The 19,713-nt window shown below is 35.2% G+C and overlaps 1 protein-coding gene, 1 non-coding gene and 1 pseudogene across 3 annotated transcripts in view; 2 read left to right on the plus strand and 1 right to left on the minus strand.

Moving 5' to 3' along the window:
* LRCH2 (leucine rich repeats and calponin homology domain containing 2) overlaps positions 1-19,713 on the plus strand; it is a 97,058-nt gene that overhangs the window by 63,571 nt on the left and 13,774 nt on the right. Inside the window, exons 13-20 of one of the 2 annotated variants that reach the window (XM_021686414.1) lie at positions 3,898-3,946; positions 4,025-4,141; positions 11,104-11,148; positions 13,159-13,209; positions 17,048-17,105; positions 17,867-17,979; positions 18,163-18,300; positions 18,454-18,531. In XM_021686414.1, coding sequence (XP_021542089.1) covers positions 3,898-3,946; positions 4,025-4,141; positions 11,104-11,148; positions 13,159-13,209; positions 17,048-17,105; positions 17,867-17,979; positions 18,163-18,300; positions 18,454-18,531 — 649 coding nt within the window. The remainder of the gene's footprint in view (positions 1-3,897; positions 3,947-4,024; positions 4,142-11,103; positions 11,149-13,158; positions 13,210-17,047; positions 17,106-17,866; positions 17,980-18,162; positions 18,301-18,453; positions 18,532-19,713) is intronic. The other variant, XM_021686421.1, reaches the window with a different exon arrangement.
* On the minus strand, positions 9,540-9,802 carry LOC110577188 (annotated as a pseudogene).
* Positions 13,787-13,915, plus strand: LOC123323544. The gene has a single exon (XR_006539477.1). It is a non-coding gene; the product is annotated as a small nucleolar RNA SNORA35 (small nucleolar RNA).

Consider the following 19,713-nt stretch of genomic DNA (forward strand, 5'->3'; position numbering starts at 1 on the left):
CTCTATCTAGTAGCTCTGTATTCCTTTGTGTAGCTCTGTATTTCCATGTATAATTTTCTTTTTACCTGAAAGAGAAACTTTAACACTACTTTTATTACTGGTCTGCTGGTGTTGAATCCTTTCAGCTTCTGTATGAGAAAGTCTTTGTTTCACCTTCATTTTTGAAAGCTATCTTTGCTGATACAAAATTCTAGGTTGACATTTTTGTTTTCTTTCAGTACTTTATTTTTTTTTAAATGTGGGAGAAACTGTTCCTTGAAATCAACATTGGAATTTATTATGTACCTATTGTACATTTTTTAAAAAGATTTTGTTTTTTCATTTGAGACACAGAGATACAGAGAGAGAGAGCATGAGCCAGGGGGAGAGGGAGAGGGAGAAGCAGGCTCCCTGCTGAGCCAGGAGCCGGACGTGGGGCTCTCTCCCAGGACCTGGAGATTATGACCTGAGCCGAAGGCAGATGCTTAACCATCTGAGCCCTCCGGGCGCCTGTCTTTCAGTACTTTAAAGAATTTTCTCCACTGTCCTCTGGATTGTGTTGTGTCTTATGAAAATTCTGTTGTGAGTGTTTGTTTCATAGAACCTAATGTTTCGTTTTTCTCTGGCTGCTGTTTACATTTTCTTGTTATCATTTGTTTTTAAGTAATTTGATTATGATGTATCTTAGTGTAGTTTTCTTCATTTTTCTTTTGCTTGGAGTTCTTTGAGCTTCTCAAATTTGTGGGTTTATTGTTTTCAGGAAATTTGAAAATTTGGGGCCCTTATTTCTTCTTTGGGGCCCAGATATAATTTCTGTCCCCTGACCTATTCTTCTGGAACCCCAATTATATTTATATTAGGCTACTTGAAGTTTCCCACCAATCACTGAGTTTCTGTTCAGTCCTCTTCAATATTTTTCTTTTTAATTTTTTAAAGATTTTATTTATTTGAGAGAGAGAGCACAAGCAGGGGGAGCAGGAGAGAGAGAAGCAGGACCCCAGGATCATGACCTGAGCTGAAGGCAGACACTTAACTGACTGAGCCACCCAGGCGCCCCCTGTGTTTGATTTTTGATAGTTCTTTTACTAAGTCTTTACTTTCACTAATCATTTCTTTTTTTTTTTAAGATTTTATTTTTAAGTAACCTCCATCCCAACATGGGGCTCAAATTTAAAACCCCGAGATCAAGAGTCTCATGCTGTACCAACTGAGCCAGCCAGACTCCCCTCTATTAAATGTCCAATCTACATTTAATCCCATCCAGTTTTTTTTTTTAATTTCAGGTGTTGTACTTTTCATCTCTTGAACTTTGATTTTTATCTATTTTATGTCTTTTGTGTCTGTACTTAACATGTTTAGTCTTTTCCTCTAGCTTCTGAACATTACCTGACTCAGTTTTTGATTGAATGCTGGACATTGTGAGCTTTACCTTCTTGGGTGCTGGATTTTACAGTATTATAAATATTCTTGAACTTTGTTCTAGGACGTGGTTAAATTACTTGGCGACAATTTGATATTTGTGGGATTTGGTTTTATGACTTATTATGTGGAATCAGTGTGGCATTTAGTCTAGGACCAGATTTGGCCCCCTACTGGAGCAAGACTTTTCTTAGTACTATAGCTGATGCCCCGTGAACTATATGCTTTTCCAGTCTGGCTGGTGGGAACTGGTATTATTTACTCAGTCCTCTCAGAGTTGGAGAATTATTCTATCTAATCTTTCTGGTTGTTCATTCTTTTGCCTAGTGTAGTTTTCTCATACATATGATCAGGCCTCAGTACTCTGTTAAAATTTTAAGAATGCTTCTGTAGAACTTCAAGTTCTTTCTCTGTGCATTGCTTTTTTCTCTATTACTTTGTCCTGTTAATTCCATCCATCTTTTTCACCCTGGCTCCCAGCTCTGTCTCCTCAGTTCAGGGAGCCCCCTGGGCCTTACTTTGGTTCTTCCTGTCTGGGCTAGAAGCCTAGAAACTCTTTTCCTGCAGCAATCTGATGCAGTTATGGGGTTTCCCTTGTTTGTTACCCATCTGTAAGGGATAAAATGTCTTTTTTTTTTTTCTTGCCTGATACTCAGTGTCTTGGAAAGCAGAATTTTATATATTTTGTCTGTTCTTTTAGTGTTTTCCATCACGGTATAAATCTGATCACTGTTATTCTATCTTGGCCAGATGGAAAGTCTAATTCTTACATTTTTTTGTGTTTTGTCAATATTTAGTTTAATTGTTTCTTCCATATACCCCCTCTGCCCCAACATTTAAAAAATTACTGCCCATATTTTTCATATACTTATGTGATTTCATCTTTATTAATATTTAAATCTTTTAGTCATTAATTTTGGTATTTGATATGAGGTATTTAGTTTTTTTCTTCCTCTCTTGCACCCTCTCTCCTTTTTCTCACTCCCTGTCCTCCTCACCCTCTGTTTTTCTTTCTTTCTGTGTTTGTTTTATAATTGGTTAATCAGTTGTTTCAACACTATTTGCTACATAACCTATCATTTTTACGACTATTGTGAATTTCATTTCTTAAATCATAAGTTGTTACATGTGTGGTCCTGTACTTGTCTCCCACTGGAAAATCTATAAATTCCGGATCTAGTAGTATTTAATTACTTTAATTTAATAGAATATATGCAATTATCTAACTTTTCTCTTCTTTATCATTCATTCTTCCAAATTAACTTTGAAATTCTTTTATCAAATATTTAATATAAACCCAAAAATACTTTCTGGTTTTTTTATTATAGTTTACTTGAGCTGTCAATTAATTTGAAGAAGTTATACCTATAATATTTAGTCTTTCTAAGAATTTTCCAGTTATTCAATTTCCTTACTAGACATTGGTAGGGTTTTTTTTTTGTTTTGTTTTGTTTTTTTTTGAGGGAGAGCATGAACGGGACGGGGAACAGGGTTGGGGGCAGAGGGAGAGAGAGAATCCCAAGCAGGCTCCATCTCACACCCCCAAGATCATTACCGGAGCCAAAATCAAGTGTCGGATGCTTAACTGATCATGCCACTCAGGTGCCCCAACATGGGTAGTTTTTTTTATGTAGGTTTTATGCATGTCTAAGTTAAGTTTGTTCCTAGTATTTTTGCTTTTCCTTCCTTTTATGAATGAATTTTTTTCCTAATATATTTTATAGCTTATTATAATTGATACATGAGAAAGCTATTAACTTTTGTATATTTTTTTATAACTGGTAACCTTCTTTTAATAATAATAGATTTTTCCCCCTTGGATAATCATGTCTTCCATAAATTTTGAAAATTTCTTTCTTTCTCTCTAATTTTTAAATGTTCTTTTCTTACTGTACAATAGAGAAGTTCTACAACAGTGTTGAATAATAACAGCTCTAGTGGGCATTTTGTCTGTGTATTTTTTCCAAAGGAACTTCTTACCTAATGACAACATGTGCGGTCTACTTTCCTGACAAAAATAGATGAAAAGAATTTCTACCATAGCCCCTGTGTGTCAGAATGAAGGGTTAAAGGTTCATAATTTGTAATTCAATAGTCAAAGAGTTACTGCCCTAATCTCTTTGGCATTTAAACAAAATAAATTTGTATAAAATTATTAGTTTTTTGTAATGATTTAATGTAATAAACATTCTGTTTTTTCACTGTATGTCTAGGTATTACATTTCTTTTGGCCTCTAAAAAGTCCTTAAAGTAGTCCTTTGCATAGGATGATATTAAATAAACTCATTTTGATGTTTTTTTAAAGGAATAGAAATGATTGGGAACTTAAATATGATTTTGTCGACTTTAAGTTTTATGTTATTAGTTCAAACCATAGACATGGGTAAATTCTTTAGATTTCTGGTTAAAAAATAAAGAGACAACTTTATATTGTTCATAATAAATTCCTAAGGGTAATTCTAAATTTTTTAACATATTAAGGCATCTTTAATTTTGTAGTGTCTCAGCAGATGAAGTTAATTCTCCGTTATCACCTCTCACATGGCAGGTAAGAGGAAAATGAATTTCTGTTATATCTAATATTTTGTTCTCATTTATTTAGTTAAAAGAAATTGTCTCATTACAGCCCTTAGAAAATCAGAAGGATCAAATAGATGAACAGCAGTGGCCAGAATCTCAACCTATAATCTGGCAGAGTGAAGAAAGGAGGCGGAGCAAACAGATTAGAAAAGAATATTTCAAGGTACTTTATTAAATTGCAAAATTTACTTTGTAATTATTAGTTTTGATTTTATAAGTTTTGTATTAATTACGTAGACTGTAACTAGTTACGTATAGTAAATGTGTTATTTTATCTTGGTTTCCCACATGCATGGGTATAGATAATATGATCTAGTTAAATATATAAAATTTCAGTAATTTAGGATAATTAAGAATGACATTGTAGATCAATGTGAATTGTGATTTACCAGATACTTGACATGAAAGATGAATGTTTGCTATACTGCTAGCTGTAGCAATATGTAGTTATGTTTTAAAAGAATTGCCTAGAAAAGGTCTTTCAGTAGATTTTTTTCACTATATAGTTCGCATGTATTTGCAATTAGCATTTAACTGTTTCTGTCTAAATAAATGCTATTTACATGGCTCTAAAAATACTTACAAGTGTTTCTCCCCCATTTTTTCTTCTTGCACCCTTGGATTTCTTAAGATGATCTTTTATCTTAGTTAAAAACTTAAGACTATTTGAATTATCTCAAATTTCTAGTTAACAGGTTTTTAATGAAATTTTACTGTGTATACCTTTGTAAATATTGTAATATTATTCATTTGTGTTTAAAGTCTGCTATGTTTATAGATACCAGTGGAATTAGCATAATCTTCAGTACTAGTCAGAATCCATTATTGGAATTCCTGACTCAGATGAACAGTGCAGACAAGCTTCCTACCCCATGAATACCAAATTCTGTTGTTTTTGTGCACCTTTCTGTTTCCCAAAGCCTAATTTTTATCTAATAATAATAATTTTATGTAAATACATGGTTCTGTGCTAAATTATAGGTAGTTTGATGTTTATATCACTAACGGATAAGATTATATTTCATGGTTTTCTCTGTTTGAGTGAAGTGGTTATCTGTACACATTGATCTGTTTCCTTATATGGGAATATAACATATTTGGAAGTAGTATCATACGACCAAAACAAGAATGTTATGTGTCATAGCAAGTCTGTGATAAGTTTCATCCTCCTACAAGTAATTACTGAATCCTTTTATTGAGCTTCATGTTACCTGGTCAATATGAGAGATAATGAAGAAATAAAAGGGAAAAATAACAAGGACATTTCTAAACAGAACCCTGGTCAGTAACGGTGAAAGTCTGTTTATCCCAAGTCTTTAGAGATCTGCAGTTATATTTACATTCTGACATTTATTTCAGAATCTCCTCTTTCAGTTTATAGGACCTTGAACAAAGGCCCTCAATAAAATTTGTTAGTAGATAAAACCTGATGAATGAGTGATGGTGTGGGGGAAATTTTAGTTTTTCTGACTAATGGAAGAGATTTTGATATTTATTTGATCTACTAGTAAAGTAAAAGCATCTAAATTCTGACAGTTTATCAAAACACTTGCATAGCACTTACTAAATGCCAGGTACTGTTCTAAGTACAAATATCAACTCATTTAATATTCATAATAACCCTATGAAGTAAGTACAATTATCATTCCTATTTTATAGATGGGGAAATTAAGGCACAGAGAGGCTAAGTAATATGCTTTATGTCACTTAGCTAATAAGCAGCTGAGCCATGATTTGAACCCAGAGCCTATGCTAAACTGCCTGTTTATCTACTGCGGATAGCCTAATATCAAATGAAAACTTTCAAATCGATAGTTTTATTGTTTATAAAAATACAGTAACCCAAGTGAACTTCTCAATAAAGTCTTAATAGAAGCCTCAGTGAGCCTTTAAAAAAATAGTTCTTTGATTTAGTAGCGTCATTTGTTAAATATTTTATTTTTTAAGGCTTAAACATACGTCCTATAATATTTCTATTTTATAAGCCGCTAAGAGATCAATTGAGGTAATCTTTGAAATGTCCATTACGTTATCATCATTCAACAATTGTTAATTTCTTCCATGCTTTTAATAAAGTGGGTGCAAAATTAAGCTTTAGTCATTGGGAAATAGTTTAAGGAGATATGTAGTTCTCCTCAATAGTCAGAAGATGTCAGTGTTAGGACACTGAAAAAAATTGGATGTCAACAGTTTTTTTCCTAAGATGTAAAAAAAAGATATAAACCTGAGATACTACTTCTAAGTTAAAACCATTATTCAGAATCGCCAGTATTTTCTCGCTTAAGACGTCATTGATACCTATGAAGTGTCTTTATTTCAAAATAAAATTTCTCTTACTTAACCACCCATCTCCCAAGAATCAAAAGGTTTTATTCATAGGATACATTACTGAACTTACTCTGGATTTATAGTTGATTAAACATGGAAAAATATACTGCTTTAGAGATTTATATCCAAATATCACCAAGCTCACTCAGTGATAGCTCCGTTAGCTTTGTGGTGTTAAGAAACATACGGAGATTTCGTGCAACTTTATCCTAACACATGTAAATGACTGAGCCACAAGATTTCTTTGTGTTCCATGGTAAATTATTAATGGCATTGTTGTTATTCAGTATATTTATTGAAAGTGTTTGTGTGTATGTCTGTGTATGTGGATCTCTTCATTTATTATTTCTCAGTTGCCAAGACTGATTTTGGATAGTAATGTTTTTCAGGTAAGCCTCTGAAACTAAATAAAAAAGGTATCAACATATTAGCCAGATTATGTGAGCAAGAAGATAAATTGGGTCAGATTATATGAGTAAGTAAATCACTGGAGGAGAGTTACACTAACTCTTCTAGACTCCCAGACCACTCTTGTATAGATTACTACTCTACTAAATAAAACAATGTCCTCATGGCCAAAATAAAGTCACTGCATTTTTCAAAGCAGAGGTATCTCAGGAAATACATTACTTTATTAAAAATCTTTTACAGAAAGGCAAATGTATTTTACAGAAAGGTATTAATGCTTTTAATAAGATACACAACAAAATATGAACATCTAATTTTTTGATAAATTATGTTTAATATAAATTAGTAGCTTTAATTTCTTCTAAAAATAATAATACATGGCTTTCTAAATGCACTTGATTGATTTCTAAACAAGAAAGTTAAAAAGCATTAGAATAACTATACAGTATTAGTTTTAAGGATTATTTGATTTATTGAAATGCCATATATGTCTTCAAATGTATCTTATTAGTGTTATGATAAAACATTATAATGACCCTTAAAATACATATCTGATTTCATAAATACAGTATATCTTCATTTAAAGGCTAATGCCAAGGAAAATATTTTTATATATTTTCTCTGATCATGATTAATTTTATACCAGAATAAGGAAGCCAACTGGGTTTGTGAAATAACCTGATTTGTTTTGTTCTCAGTTCTCAACACCTTTTTTGTTTCTCTGGTTTGTAAATTGGTCTTTACTATATTATTTGAATTTAGATATAATAAACTTCAGTTATTCAGACTCATACTAATTGAGGAAAGCTGAATTGATTCAATAAAAGTTGGACTTATAGAACATTCTCAAACCTGTGCATATATTAGGTTTTGGGTGTTAGGACCTTTAAGTCTGTGCAGTAATGCAAACTAAGGAGTACCTTTCTAAGTTTTCATATGTAATGAATATTTTTAATTAGAAGTGTAGTTGAGTAATAGTAATACAAGTCTCATTATCTATGTTCTTGGCCTCATTACACTCTTTCTTTCCTTTATCAGTTATTCACTCACTCTTCTACATCCTTTCCATCTCTTTACTTGCCATCTGATACATGGGCTCAGACCTCTGCACTTTTCCCCAAGTCCCCTTGCAGCTGTTGCCTTGTCTCTTTTCTTTTAGGGCCAGACTTACCATTTCTATATGTCCAGTTTCTGATCACTCCTTAACCCACCACAGTCTGGCTTCCACTTTCATTTCTCCATTGAAATAGCTCTTTACCTAGAGAATATGTACCTAAGAATTTGACAGCTATGGCCACCACGTTGGTCTTCATGAAACTCCTGTCCTGGTTTCTATCTCATTTTTCTTCCTTGGTTCTTCTGTTTTCTTTTGGATGTTCTTCTTTCACTTCTCTTCTGACTTTGCTTCTGCTTGCTCTTAGGGGCTCATCCTCTTTTCATTACCCTAAAAACTCTCTCTGAAGTTTTTATGACTCCAGATGTCTCATATTCTGGCGGGTCTAAATTTACATCCCATAGCTTTTTTCCTGGTCTTCAGACCTGTGTTTCTAATTGTCTGGATGCCCTACATGTATTTCAAGTTTGGTATGTCTCTCCCTCCTGCCCTTCTCCCCCATGGAACTTGCTCCTCCTCTCTCTTCTTTATTCGAGTTAATAGTAGCAGTGTCTGTCTGGTTGTCTGTGCTCTATACATCAGTCCTCCTGGATCTTTCCCTCTCTCATTCCTCTCACCTAATTGATGACCAGGATGTTAATTATATGTCCTTTCTCCAATTCATCATTTCTTCTCCATCTCTACTGCCCTTGCTTTTGTTGGAACCCTCATTCTTTCTTGTCTAGGCAATTGTAATAACTTGTTAATTTGCCCCCCTTTCTGGAGTTTCACAGTCCTTAGAGAAATCCCTGGCTTAGATTTGTTTCTTGGCTATTATCAGTAACACAAAGTTTGGGCTTTTAAAAAACTTAAGACGCCATGCTCACCTACTTCTCGGAGTTTTATTACCTGCCACAATTCACTCTCCTCTCTAGCCATATGGCTATTATTTTTTAAAGATTTATTTATTTATTTTTAGAGAGACTGAGAGAGAGAGAGAGAGAGCATGGGTGGGGAGGGGCAGAGGGAGAGGGAGAGAGAAATCTCAAGCAGACTTCCCGCTGAATGTGGAGCCCAATGGGGGCCTCGATCTCACAACCTTAAGATCATGACCCTAGCTGAAACCAGGAGTTTGACGCTTAACCGACTGTGCCACCCAGGCACCCCGCCATACTGCTACTCTTTGTTTTCTGCATAGGCTGAGCTTTTTAATTCCTTTGTGCTTTCCTTCTTCTGAGAATGCCCACTAGCCGTTTTTATTCCTGGCAAACTTATACTAATCATTCAGGATTTAGAGATGGTAGTATAGCATAGTGGTTAAGAGCCTTGGCTTCTAGGATCAAACCACTTTGGTTCCAGTTTTTAACTTGGATATTGACTAACTGTGTGACTTTGACAAATCACGTAACCTTGCTGAGCTTAATTTTTTTTCTATCCTCAAATGATTCTAATAGTATCTTCTTTTACAGGATTCTTATAACTACTGAATTACTTGATAATGTAAAGTGGTTATGAGACTAGCACTTGCCACAAAGTATACATTTAATAAATATTAGCTTATTATTCACTCCAGTGTCATTCTTTTGTTTTGGTTTTTGTTTTTGTACCAGTCATCTTTTATCAGGTATTAATTCTCAGTTAAAATAGGAAAGTATTCAGCAAATATCAGGGATGCCTGACAAAGAAGGTCATGGTCAGGAATGCAGACTGCGCTCTCCACAGTGAGCCCTCTTCAGTGATACATGTGTAGCTGTTTATGTTTGAGTTCCTTGAATGAAAGGGAATAGTTGAAAAGCATGTAAGATGCCAGCAACATAGAAACCCCAATGATGTTTCCTTTCTTCACATTGACATACTTATGATACTGGTAGTAACCTCTTTGAAACAATCCAACCGTGCCTTTAGGGGTGAGATCCTGCAACAGTATTCAACTTGGCAGCTCCTCTGTTTTGATGTCCATGAGTTTTTCTCCTTTACTGTTATGACTGATGCCATCTTCAGGTCCTAGGGTCTGCTGTGCAAATGTCACTCTTTTGTTGAAGTAGAGTAGAACCAAGAATACATACTGTCAGCAAGCATCATGCCTAGGGGTGGCAAGTAGGTTTTTTCACACAGGCCAACTCCATTCACTGGCTATCTGGAACATTGGGTTGCAAACATATTCAGACAATGTCTGGGATCAGCTGGAAAGAGCACCCTGGTAGATTAGTGATAGTTGTCATAAATCACTGGAGAGACAATGAAGGAATTTAGATCTGTATTTGTAATCCCTAATACTGCTTGCCTCCCAATCTGTGGTTGAGCTATTAGGTAGATTATCTAGTTTTCCAAGAGTTAAGGAATATAAAGCTGCATAAGTAAAGGGGGCCATTAAATAGAAGTTTGAATGCCAGGTAAAGAAATTTGAACATAATTTGAAAGTAGGTGTTTCAGTAGGGGAGTCATGAGTTAAAAGTAGCGTTTGGAGTGTTTAAATCTGCCACTAATTTGCAGGATTATTTGTGGTGAGGAGGATTTAGAAATAAGAACCCTAGAGGACTTTAAAATAAGAACTCTAATGGTTGTCACACTGTATTTCTTTAATTCTTGATTCTAAAAACAAGCGCTTTTCCACATACTAGCATTTTTTATTTTAAGCATATGACCTTGTGCCTCAGTATAAAATACAGATAATAGTATTTACTTTAGCATTGTTAGGACGATTAAATGGGTTGATATATGTAACACACATTCGTCAGTGCCTGGTATATAGTAAACACTTATTAGCTATTATCACTATTACTGTTATTGTATAGTCAATATATATACCTAACATAATGGTTTTTCTTACCTGAAATCAGTAGGTTTCTTAACAATAGATGGCGTTTTTGAATAGTGAGATTACCAACTAGGTGTGAGGTAATGGGGGCCTAGGATAAGTTGGTGGTTGTAAGAATTCAGAAGTAAGTCTGAGAGACTATACAGAAAGAATTGACAATGATGTTTTGGATATAGTGGATTAAGAAAAACAGAGAGCTTAAGACAACTTTCAGATAGAAAACCTGAATGAATGGGAAGTGGATTGGCTCAGGAAGGAAATGTTAATAGGTATATAGAATGATGCCTTGCATATGAAATCAGTGTATGTGTTAGCTATTAGTAAGTGGTAGGACCGTTTAAACTGGTTATATAATTAAAGTTAGTATCAGATAATTTAATAAAAGTACCAAAATATGAATAAACCTCACTTATAATTTACTGGTAGAGAACTCATATGTTCAAAGAAAAATAAAGTGTATGTTTTAAATATTTTTCAGTATAAATCATCAAGGAAGAGTTCAAGTGGCAATGAAAACGATGAGGTGAGAAAAGAGGGTAATAGTAGCAATTATTTAAAATGTTCACTTTTCATATGTAGTTGGCTCAAAGTAAAAGGTAATACCTCTGTCAGTTTCTTGGTTAGCGATTTAATGCATGGGTTTTTTCCAGTAATAAAAACTGCGTATCATCATGCAATTACTAATTTAATTATGTAATTTCCATATATCCTTTATTTTGAACAGAATTTCTAATAGTTCAGTTTTAGAATTTTATTAACATTTGTCTTTTACATTTTCTCATCTTTCGTCTTCCTGAATCAACCTCGTCGTCAGTTGAGAATCTTTTGGAATTTATTAATCTTTTTCTACAAATTTTGTGTCCTATTTTAACATTTAAAATTAAATTGCTACAGTTTGCACATTATTATAAATTTTTCTATCTCGCCATTTTAACTTATGCAGCAGCTTAGCATTTTTAAGTGATACTGTGTCATCACTCTAAATAAATACTTAAGCTTTGTGTATTTTTGATTGGAGGGATTGGTAGTTAATTTGATGTTGAGTACTTTAATTTTAGGAAATGGAATCATACAGAAAATGTTTGCTGAACCCTGAGCTAGAGGTGCAGCTTGGCTGTTGTTCCTGTCCCTTTGTATTTTATATCCACTTTGGTCCTTACTGCTTTAATATCTGATCAGTTACCAAAGACCTACTTTTTCTTTCTGATACTGAAATATTTTGAATACAGTCCCCACCTACATTTCTGCTTTTTCTGCCCTGGCACAGGCCCTTAGCATTTTTTGCCTGTACCACCACAATAGCATCCTTGCTCTTTTCCCTTTTCCCAGTCCATTTTCCTCCCTGCAGCCACAATGATTGCTCCAAAGAACACAAAAATGGGCTCAGGTCATTCCCTTGCTTAGAAAGCTTCACTGTGTCCCTGTCACTTAGAAGGTAAATTCTTGGTCCTTCCTGATCAGGCCTCTGCTTAGCACATCAGCCTCAGCTCATGATCTGTCCTGCTTTCTCTTTCTTTCACTGTACTCTCCAGCAATATGGATTGCTCAAAGGTTTTCTTTCATGTTTGCTTCTTTGCCTTTGTCCTTGTCCTTTCGGACATCTTGGAATGTTGTTCCCTTCCTTCTCTTTCTGGTAAACACCTACTCAGTTTTTTGCTTTCTCAGGAAATTTGCCTTTCTCTACCACCCCAAGTGCCCCTTACCTGTGCCTCATCATATGCCATGCGTAATATGCCATGAGAAGGTTGTATTACCTGTACAAATGAATCTCTCTTCCCCATAGACTGAGAGATCCTTGAGTGGATGGTATTTTACTAAATTTTAATATTCCCACTGTCTAGCACTGTGTCTGACATATAGTAGGCAGCCCATAATCTTTTGTTGAATGATGAATAAATGTCCTTTGTGGTATGCATATTCAAGGTTAAATGTGAAGGTTTTTGTATTTGGTTGCTAGTAGTCATTCAAAAAACATGGACCATTTAATATTATTTTATGCAGTTAAGTTCTTTGTGATTACTTTTAAGCCTATATTAGATACACATAATTTTCCACATAAAACGTTCTTACTTGGGGTGATGGAAATTTTGTATGCCTCAATGTACCTCTCTCAGATTGTAGCGTCTTGTTGGCATTTCCCGTCAGTAATTAATCCTAAATATGGATCTCTTCTAAGAAATATGGGAAGATTTTTTCATTTTTGTTATTTAAAGGAAATAGATTTATAGAAATATTTGATGTGAATAGATAGTGCTTTTGATACCTTACAGTGTTTATGAATCAATCACCTGGGGATCTTATTGAAATATAGAGTCTGGTTCAGCAGATCTAGGGTGGCCTGAGATTCTGCATGTCTCACAAGCTCCATGCTGTTAGTTCACAGACCACACTTTGAGTGGCAAGGTGGTTGATGGTATTTTCCAGATTCTTCCTTTAGCACTTGATCAAAACAATTTTCAGTTTTTCTTTTATATGTCTAAATCATCATTTGTATTTTAATTTCATCTTTCATCTTTTTATTTTTATATTTTAGCAAGACATTGATAATGCTAATAAGTCACCACAATCTCCAGTATCATCTGAGGTACCAGTTCTGTTTTTATATGTGTTTACATATGTTACTTCTTTGTCTCTTCTCTCTAGTCTCATCATTCTTTTTCTTTCAAACAATATAATTTATTCACCCACTTAAAAAAATCCATAGGTTGGGGCGCCTGGGTGGCTCAGTTGGTTAAGTGACTGCCTTCGGCTCAGGTCATGATCCTGGAGTCCCAGGATCGAGTCCCGCATCGGGCTCCCTGCTCGGCGAGGAGTCTGCTTCTCCCTCTGACCCTCCCCCGTCTCATGCTCTCTCTCTCTATCTCATTCTCTCTCTCAAATAAATAAATAAAATTAAAAAAAAAAAAAATCCACAGGTTAATTTGTACAAACCTAGCCTATAAAAAATTCTTTTTTTTTTAGCCTATAAAAAATTCTAAGAACACCATCTTTTGTACAAATATTCATAATAATAATATCACCTGGATTACTTATTGGAAAATGCCTATAGAGCATAGAGAAGACTTCATTTTATAAAATTCTTATGTTTTATAATTCATCTATATTTTGAAATAAATGATAAGAATAGCTTTGCAATTTTAAATTTGAAAGAAGTAATACTTCAGCATTGTGCAATGGCCTTTGGTTTTTCTCGTAACCAGTTAGGTCTGAAAGCAATGCAAGAGAAACTTCCTTTTTCCACGAGAAACTTCCCTGTGGTGGGTTGTTCCTATCGACAGGAGGGTACACATTTCCTGGCATCTTAGACCTAAGGGGGAGCATGGGGAGAAAGGGTGGATGAAAGTTAGCATTTGTGAGATCTCACCCAAATATTCTGGTGGCTTGAATGATTGATTCTTCTAATTTGTTAGACCCATTGCTTTACAAAAAGAGATAAACTTAAAAAATTCGAAACAGTATCTTGTTCTGCTTCAGATTACCTTATTTAGTATTCTAAAAGTGTGTTGGCATTAGTAAATAAATGATTATGTATTCACTTGGTGAATTCAGAAATTTCTCTAAATGTTTGGATCATCCATATTCATCATATAACTTTGGCTAATTACATAGATAGTATTTCATTTTATATAGGTGGTGTTAATTTTTTTTTAAAAGCCAGGATCATTTGTCTTTTGTTTTGGGTGAGTTGCATTATAAAACTTTTAAATGGATTTGGATATTAGCTTTATAAACATGTTTCTAAATTATTTATATGGCAAGTAAAATGGTTTGCATCCTTTTAGAAAGTAATTTAAATTAGGATATCCTAAAATTAGTCTTTATCACATGTTCTTGTTAATCTTTTCTTTTACTTTCAATTATAATAAATGTAAGCATATCAGTGACTAGTTCCCTAGTTGCCTTATGATTTTGTGATCTGTGCTCATGGAGAGAGTATTAGTGCCAGTTTTCTCAAATAAATTATATTGCTTTTTTTGTTAAGATTTTATTATTATTTATTTGTCACAGAGAGAGAGAGCACAAGCAGGGGGAGCAGGAGAGGGGGAAGCAGGCTCCCCGCTGAGCAGGGAGCCTGATGTGGGACTCGATCCCAAGACCCTGGGATCATGACCCGAGCTGAAGGCAGATGCTTAACCAACTGAGCCACCCAGGCGCCCCTATATTGCTTTTACAATACATTTTGCTTGCATTTGGATAAGTGAAATTTTGCGGAATTCCTAACACTTTAACCAAAATAATGAAGACAGACTGTGAGCTTGTGGATGAATAGGGTGATGAACATGGGTTTTGGTGGCTCAACTAATATTCAACTTGAACTGTATAAAACATGTTAATCAACAGAAGATTTAGAGAATCAACAAAATTTTGATTACTTCCATTTCATCTGTGAAAGAAAATGGTGAAAACAATTAGTATAGTGCTATACTATTTTTTTGTTAAAATTAAAAAAAAAAAAATTCAAGTAGGCTCCATGCACAACGTAGGGCTTGAACTCAAGACCCTGAGATCAAGTCACATGCCCCACCCACTGAGCCAGCCAGGCACCCCTAGTATAGTACTATACTGTTTGTTTTTTAAGTCTGCTCCATGCCCAGCGTAGAATCCACTGCAGGTCCTCAACTCATGAGCTGAAATCAAGAGTCAGACACTTAACTGACTGAGCCACCCAGGCACTCCTAGTACTATACTGTTAACAAAGTGCTTGCCTATACACTTGAACCTAAAGTAGTCCCATGAGCTGGGTATTATCCTCATGATTCTATAGCTAAAGAGATTGGTAACCTTTCCCAAAGACCCCAGTCAATAAATGGTAGACAAGTGACTGAAGCCCAGACTCTAGCTGCTTCACAGTTACTGCAAATATTAAAAAGATACAGCTGAAATTACGTTTTCTTATCACTGTACAATTTCCAAAGTGCTGGGGCGCCTGGGCGGCTCAGTCGTTAAGCGTCTGCCTTTGGCTCAGGTCATGATTCCAGGGTCCTGGGATCGAGCCCCACGTCGGGCTCCCTGCTCGGCGGGAAGCCTGCGTCTCCCTCTCCCACTCCCCCTACTTGTGTTCCCCCTCTCGCTGTGTCTCTCTCTGTCAAATAAATAAAATCTTAAAAAAAAAATTTCCAAAGTGCTTTCTTTTAGTTATCTTAGTTAATCTTCCCAACAAACACCCCATCTTAAATATGAAGAAATAGTCACAGAGAAATTAAATGTTTTTTTTTTAAATTTTATTTATTTATTTGAGGTAGACAGAGAGAGCACGAGCAGGGGGGCAGAGGGAGAGGAGAAGCAGGATCCGCACTGAGCAGGGAGCCCAACGTGGGGCTTGATCCCAAGACCTTGATCATGACCTGAGCTGAAGGCAGATGCCTAACTGACTGAGCCACCCAGGAGCCCTGAGAAATTAAATGCTTTGCTCAAAAGTTAGCCTAAGCTTTCTAACTCCAAGCTCAGATTTTTAAAATACATGTATTTTTTTTAAAGATTTTATTTATTTATTTGACAGAGACAGCGAGAGAAGGAACAGAAGCAGGGGGAGTGGGAGAGGGAGAAGCAGGCTTCCTGTGGAGCAGGGAGCCCGATGTGGGGCTCGATCCCAGGACCTTGACATCATGACCTGAGCCGAAGGCAGAAGCTCAATGACTGAGCCACCCAGGCTCCCCTAAAATATACTATTTCTTTCCACAGCACACCACTGTGTGAAAGCACTTTGGAACAATGTATTCAAATAGAAGAGATGATAATTTATCATCTGTTAGTATCACCTGTCACCCCCTATTAGTATGAATGTGCAGGTTTGCCTCATATTATCTACTAAATGTCAAGTCCATAGTAGATACTGAGTGAATGTTGCTAATTTCACTTATTTTTTCACTGAAGCTTATTTCACTTTGTAGAGGCTTTGATCTGGTTGTTCATTCAAAAAAATAATACCTATTTATTTATTTTTTAAAGATTTTATTTATTTGCGAGAAAGAGGGAAAGAGAGTGAGAGAGTGCACAAGCAGGGGGAAGGGGCAGAGCGAGAGGCAGGCTCCCCTGCTGAGCAGGGAGCCGGATGTGGGACTCCATCCCAGGACCCTGGGATCATGGTCCGAGCTGACGGCAGACACCTAACCGACTGAGCCACCCAGGTGCCCCCAGTACCTATTTATTTTATATAATTCATTAATTTTTATTTTTCCTTATACTATGAGAGAGAAGTATTTAAAAGCTTATGTAGTCAGATCAATTAGCAAATATTTGTAGACTTTTTTTTTTGTAGACTTTTTAAAAGTGAAATGTATCAATTTGAATTGAAATGCCGTTTGCCTTTCTGTACTCCACTAATCATGGAAACAAATACTTCTAAAATTGGAATGGATGTGAATAACTACCTTGGTTATTTTGAAAGAAAAATGGTTTTATTTCTTTTCTTTTTTTTTTAGGAATATGATAGAACCGATGGTTTTTCACATGGTCCTTTTGGCTTGAAGCCTAGATCAGGTAAGTATATATTCTGCAAATAAAATTTTCTGGTTATATATGAAACTAGAGTTTTCCAGCTTAAGTGGGATTGATTCCATAGTTTTAAGTACACATAGATTCTTTCCCCTCTCCTAAAAGTAATTTTCTCTTAACCTTATTTGTCTTTCCAATTCCCATTCCCCATTTCTTTCTTCCTCTTTACCTTCAAGCTCCTGAAACCTCAGCTTTTTGCCTTAGATATACTGCAGTCTTATTTCTACTCTACTGTGACTGCTATTAGAATGACCACTCTGCCAGCAGACCAAACACTGTTTGAAATTATAGCACTCCATTATATTGTGGTTTTAAAAAGGGATCTTTTCGCATTTGGCAAGCCCAAAAGAAAATGGATCCATGTTACTTGGCAAGGTATTGAATTATAGTTTTTATTCCTGAATAACTGTATTGACCTTCAAGAATAATTTCCTTTTTCTTTAAAGATAATAAAGGCTGATTTATGTTCAATAATTTTTAACCTGGATCATAAGTTTCTAATAGCATATGTTTAAATAAGAACGTGTGTAGGTGGTAGAAATCGTTACACTTGTCTTCCCTGTTGCTTTCAATTGTGCAGATAAGTAGATTTCAATTATATTCTATAAAAATATTTAGAATGTTTTAATAAGTAATAGTGTTTTATGTAGTTTGCACTGATTCTTTTTTATCATGCCTCTTTTCTCACCGCTGGATGAGTCTTCCTATTAGCCTTGTGATAAACTAGGAAATTTCTGTTTTTATAGCTTTTAGCCGCTCAACTCGCCAGGAATATGGGGCTGCAGATCCAGGATTTACAATGAGAAGAAAGATGGAACATCTACGGGAAGAACGAGAGCAAATACGACAACTTCGCAATGTAAGTGAGTTTGACCTTACAGATTTGCTTTGTAGAAATGGGTTTAACTTGGAAAATTAGCAAGATATCTGAATTTTATTTGCAAAGCTTTTTAAAATTTTGGATTATAAATGATTAGTAATATAAATATGTAGCATATATATTTACACAGGATATCTGTGATTTATACCCATTTCTTTATAGAATCTCGAGTCCAGGTTAAAAGTAATTTTGCCTGATGACATTGGAGCTGCACTGATGGATGGGGTTGTTCTTTGCCATTTAGCCAATCACATAAGGCCACGCTCTGTAGCTAGTATTCACGTGCCATCACCAGCAGTGGTAAGTTTTGTCTAGAGTTTGTTAGTTCTCTAAAGGAAGATAGGGCTTCTTGAAACTGTCTTTAAATAATATACCTCTATAAATTTAATTTTTATACTGATAAATTTCTGTGTAAATATGCCTGATAAATGCCTGTTTCCTCTTACTTTACAGCCTAAACTGAGCATGGCAAAATGTCGAAGAAATGTAGAAAATTTTCTTGATGCTTGTAAAAAGTTGGGTGTATCACAGGTAACTGTTATTTCTTTTAACAAAATGATCATTTAAATATTAATTTATTGTGTGCATATTGGACTTCCTCTTCACAATCGGATGAATAATGCTTTCTGAACATGAAAATGAATACCTTCCCTTGATACATTTTACTGAGTTCCAGCTTTAACCATAGCAGCTATCCAATGAATGTGTTTAAGCTGCTTTTAAAGTCATTTATAAAACAGCTACATATATGGAAAAATTCTATAATCATACATATCATTGAATAAACATGACATAGTGGCCATATTAAAACTTGATTGTAATGCAATTGCTACTTTCATTTTTCCTGCTGAAAGACATTTGGACTCCTTTGTAAATCGATGGGTAGACTCTGATTAGAAGATTTGCATTCAGTGTTAACTGCGTTTTATTTTTTAGATTTTTAAAATTTTTAAAAAAGATTTTATTTATTTACTTGAGATAGAGCGAGGAAGAGAACAAGCAGGGTGGAGGGGCAGAGGGAGAGGGAGAAGCAGGCTCTCTGCTGAGTAGGGAACCCAATGCGGGGCTCAATCCCAGGACCCTGGGATCATGACCTGAGCCGAAGGTAGATGCTTAACCAACTGAGCCATCTAAGTGCCCTTGTTAACTGCATTTTAAACTTTATTTAAAACGTCAAACTGGGGGGCTCCTGGGTGGCTCAGTCGTTAAGCGTCTGCCTTTGGCTTAGGTCGTGATCTCAGAGTCCTGGGATCAAGCCCCTCATTGGGCTCCCTGCTTGGTGGGAAGCCTGCTTCCCCCTTTCCCACTCCCCCTGCTTGTGTTCCCTCTCTCCCTGTGTCTCCATCAAATAAATAAATAAGATCTTTAAAAAAAATAAAATGTCAAATTGGAAATCTTAGTAACATATGATATGTCATGGGACAAACTGTCTGAAATTTGTAGGAATTGGCTTATGTTTCACATAATAGTTGCACTTCTATAAAATTAACAGTTAAAGCAGTATTGTAAATGTATAATGAAAACGAATTATTAAAATATTACCTTTTTAGAAAACATTTTAGGCCTAACATCAAGATGATTGACTGTTGAGAGGTCATGGTGTTGTTAGCAGATCACAGTATAGTTATACTTTTTTCCCTTTTTTTATTTTTAAAAATTTATTCTTATTGAGATATGATTGACACATAATGTGTAACTTTGTTGTACACAAAG

The sequence above is a fragment of the Neomonachus schauinslandi genome, chromosome X (assembly GCF_002201575.2).
Source record: "Neomonachus schauinslandi chromosome X, ASM220157v2, whole genome shotgun sequence".
Classification (NCBI taxonomy): domain Eukaryota; kingdom Metazoa; phylum Chordata; class Mammalia; order Carnivora; family Phocidae; genus Neomonachus; species Neomonachus schauinslandi.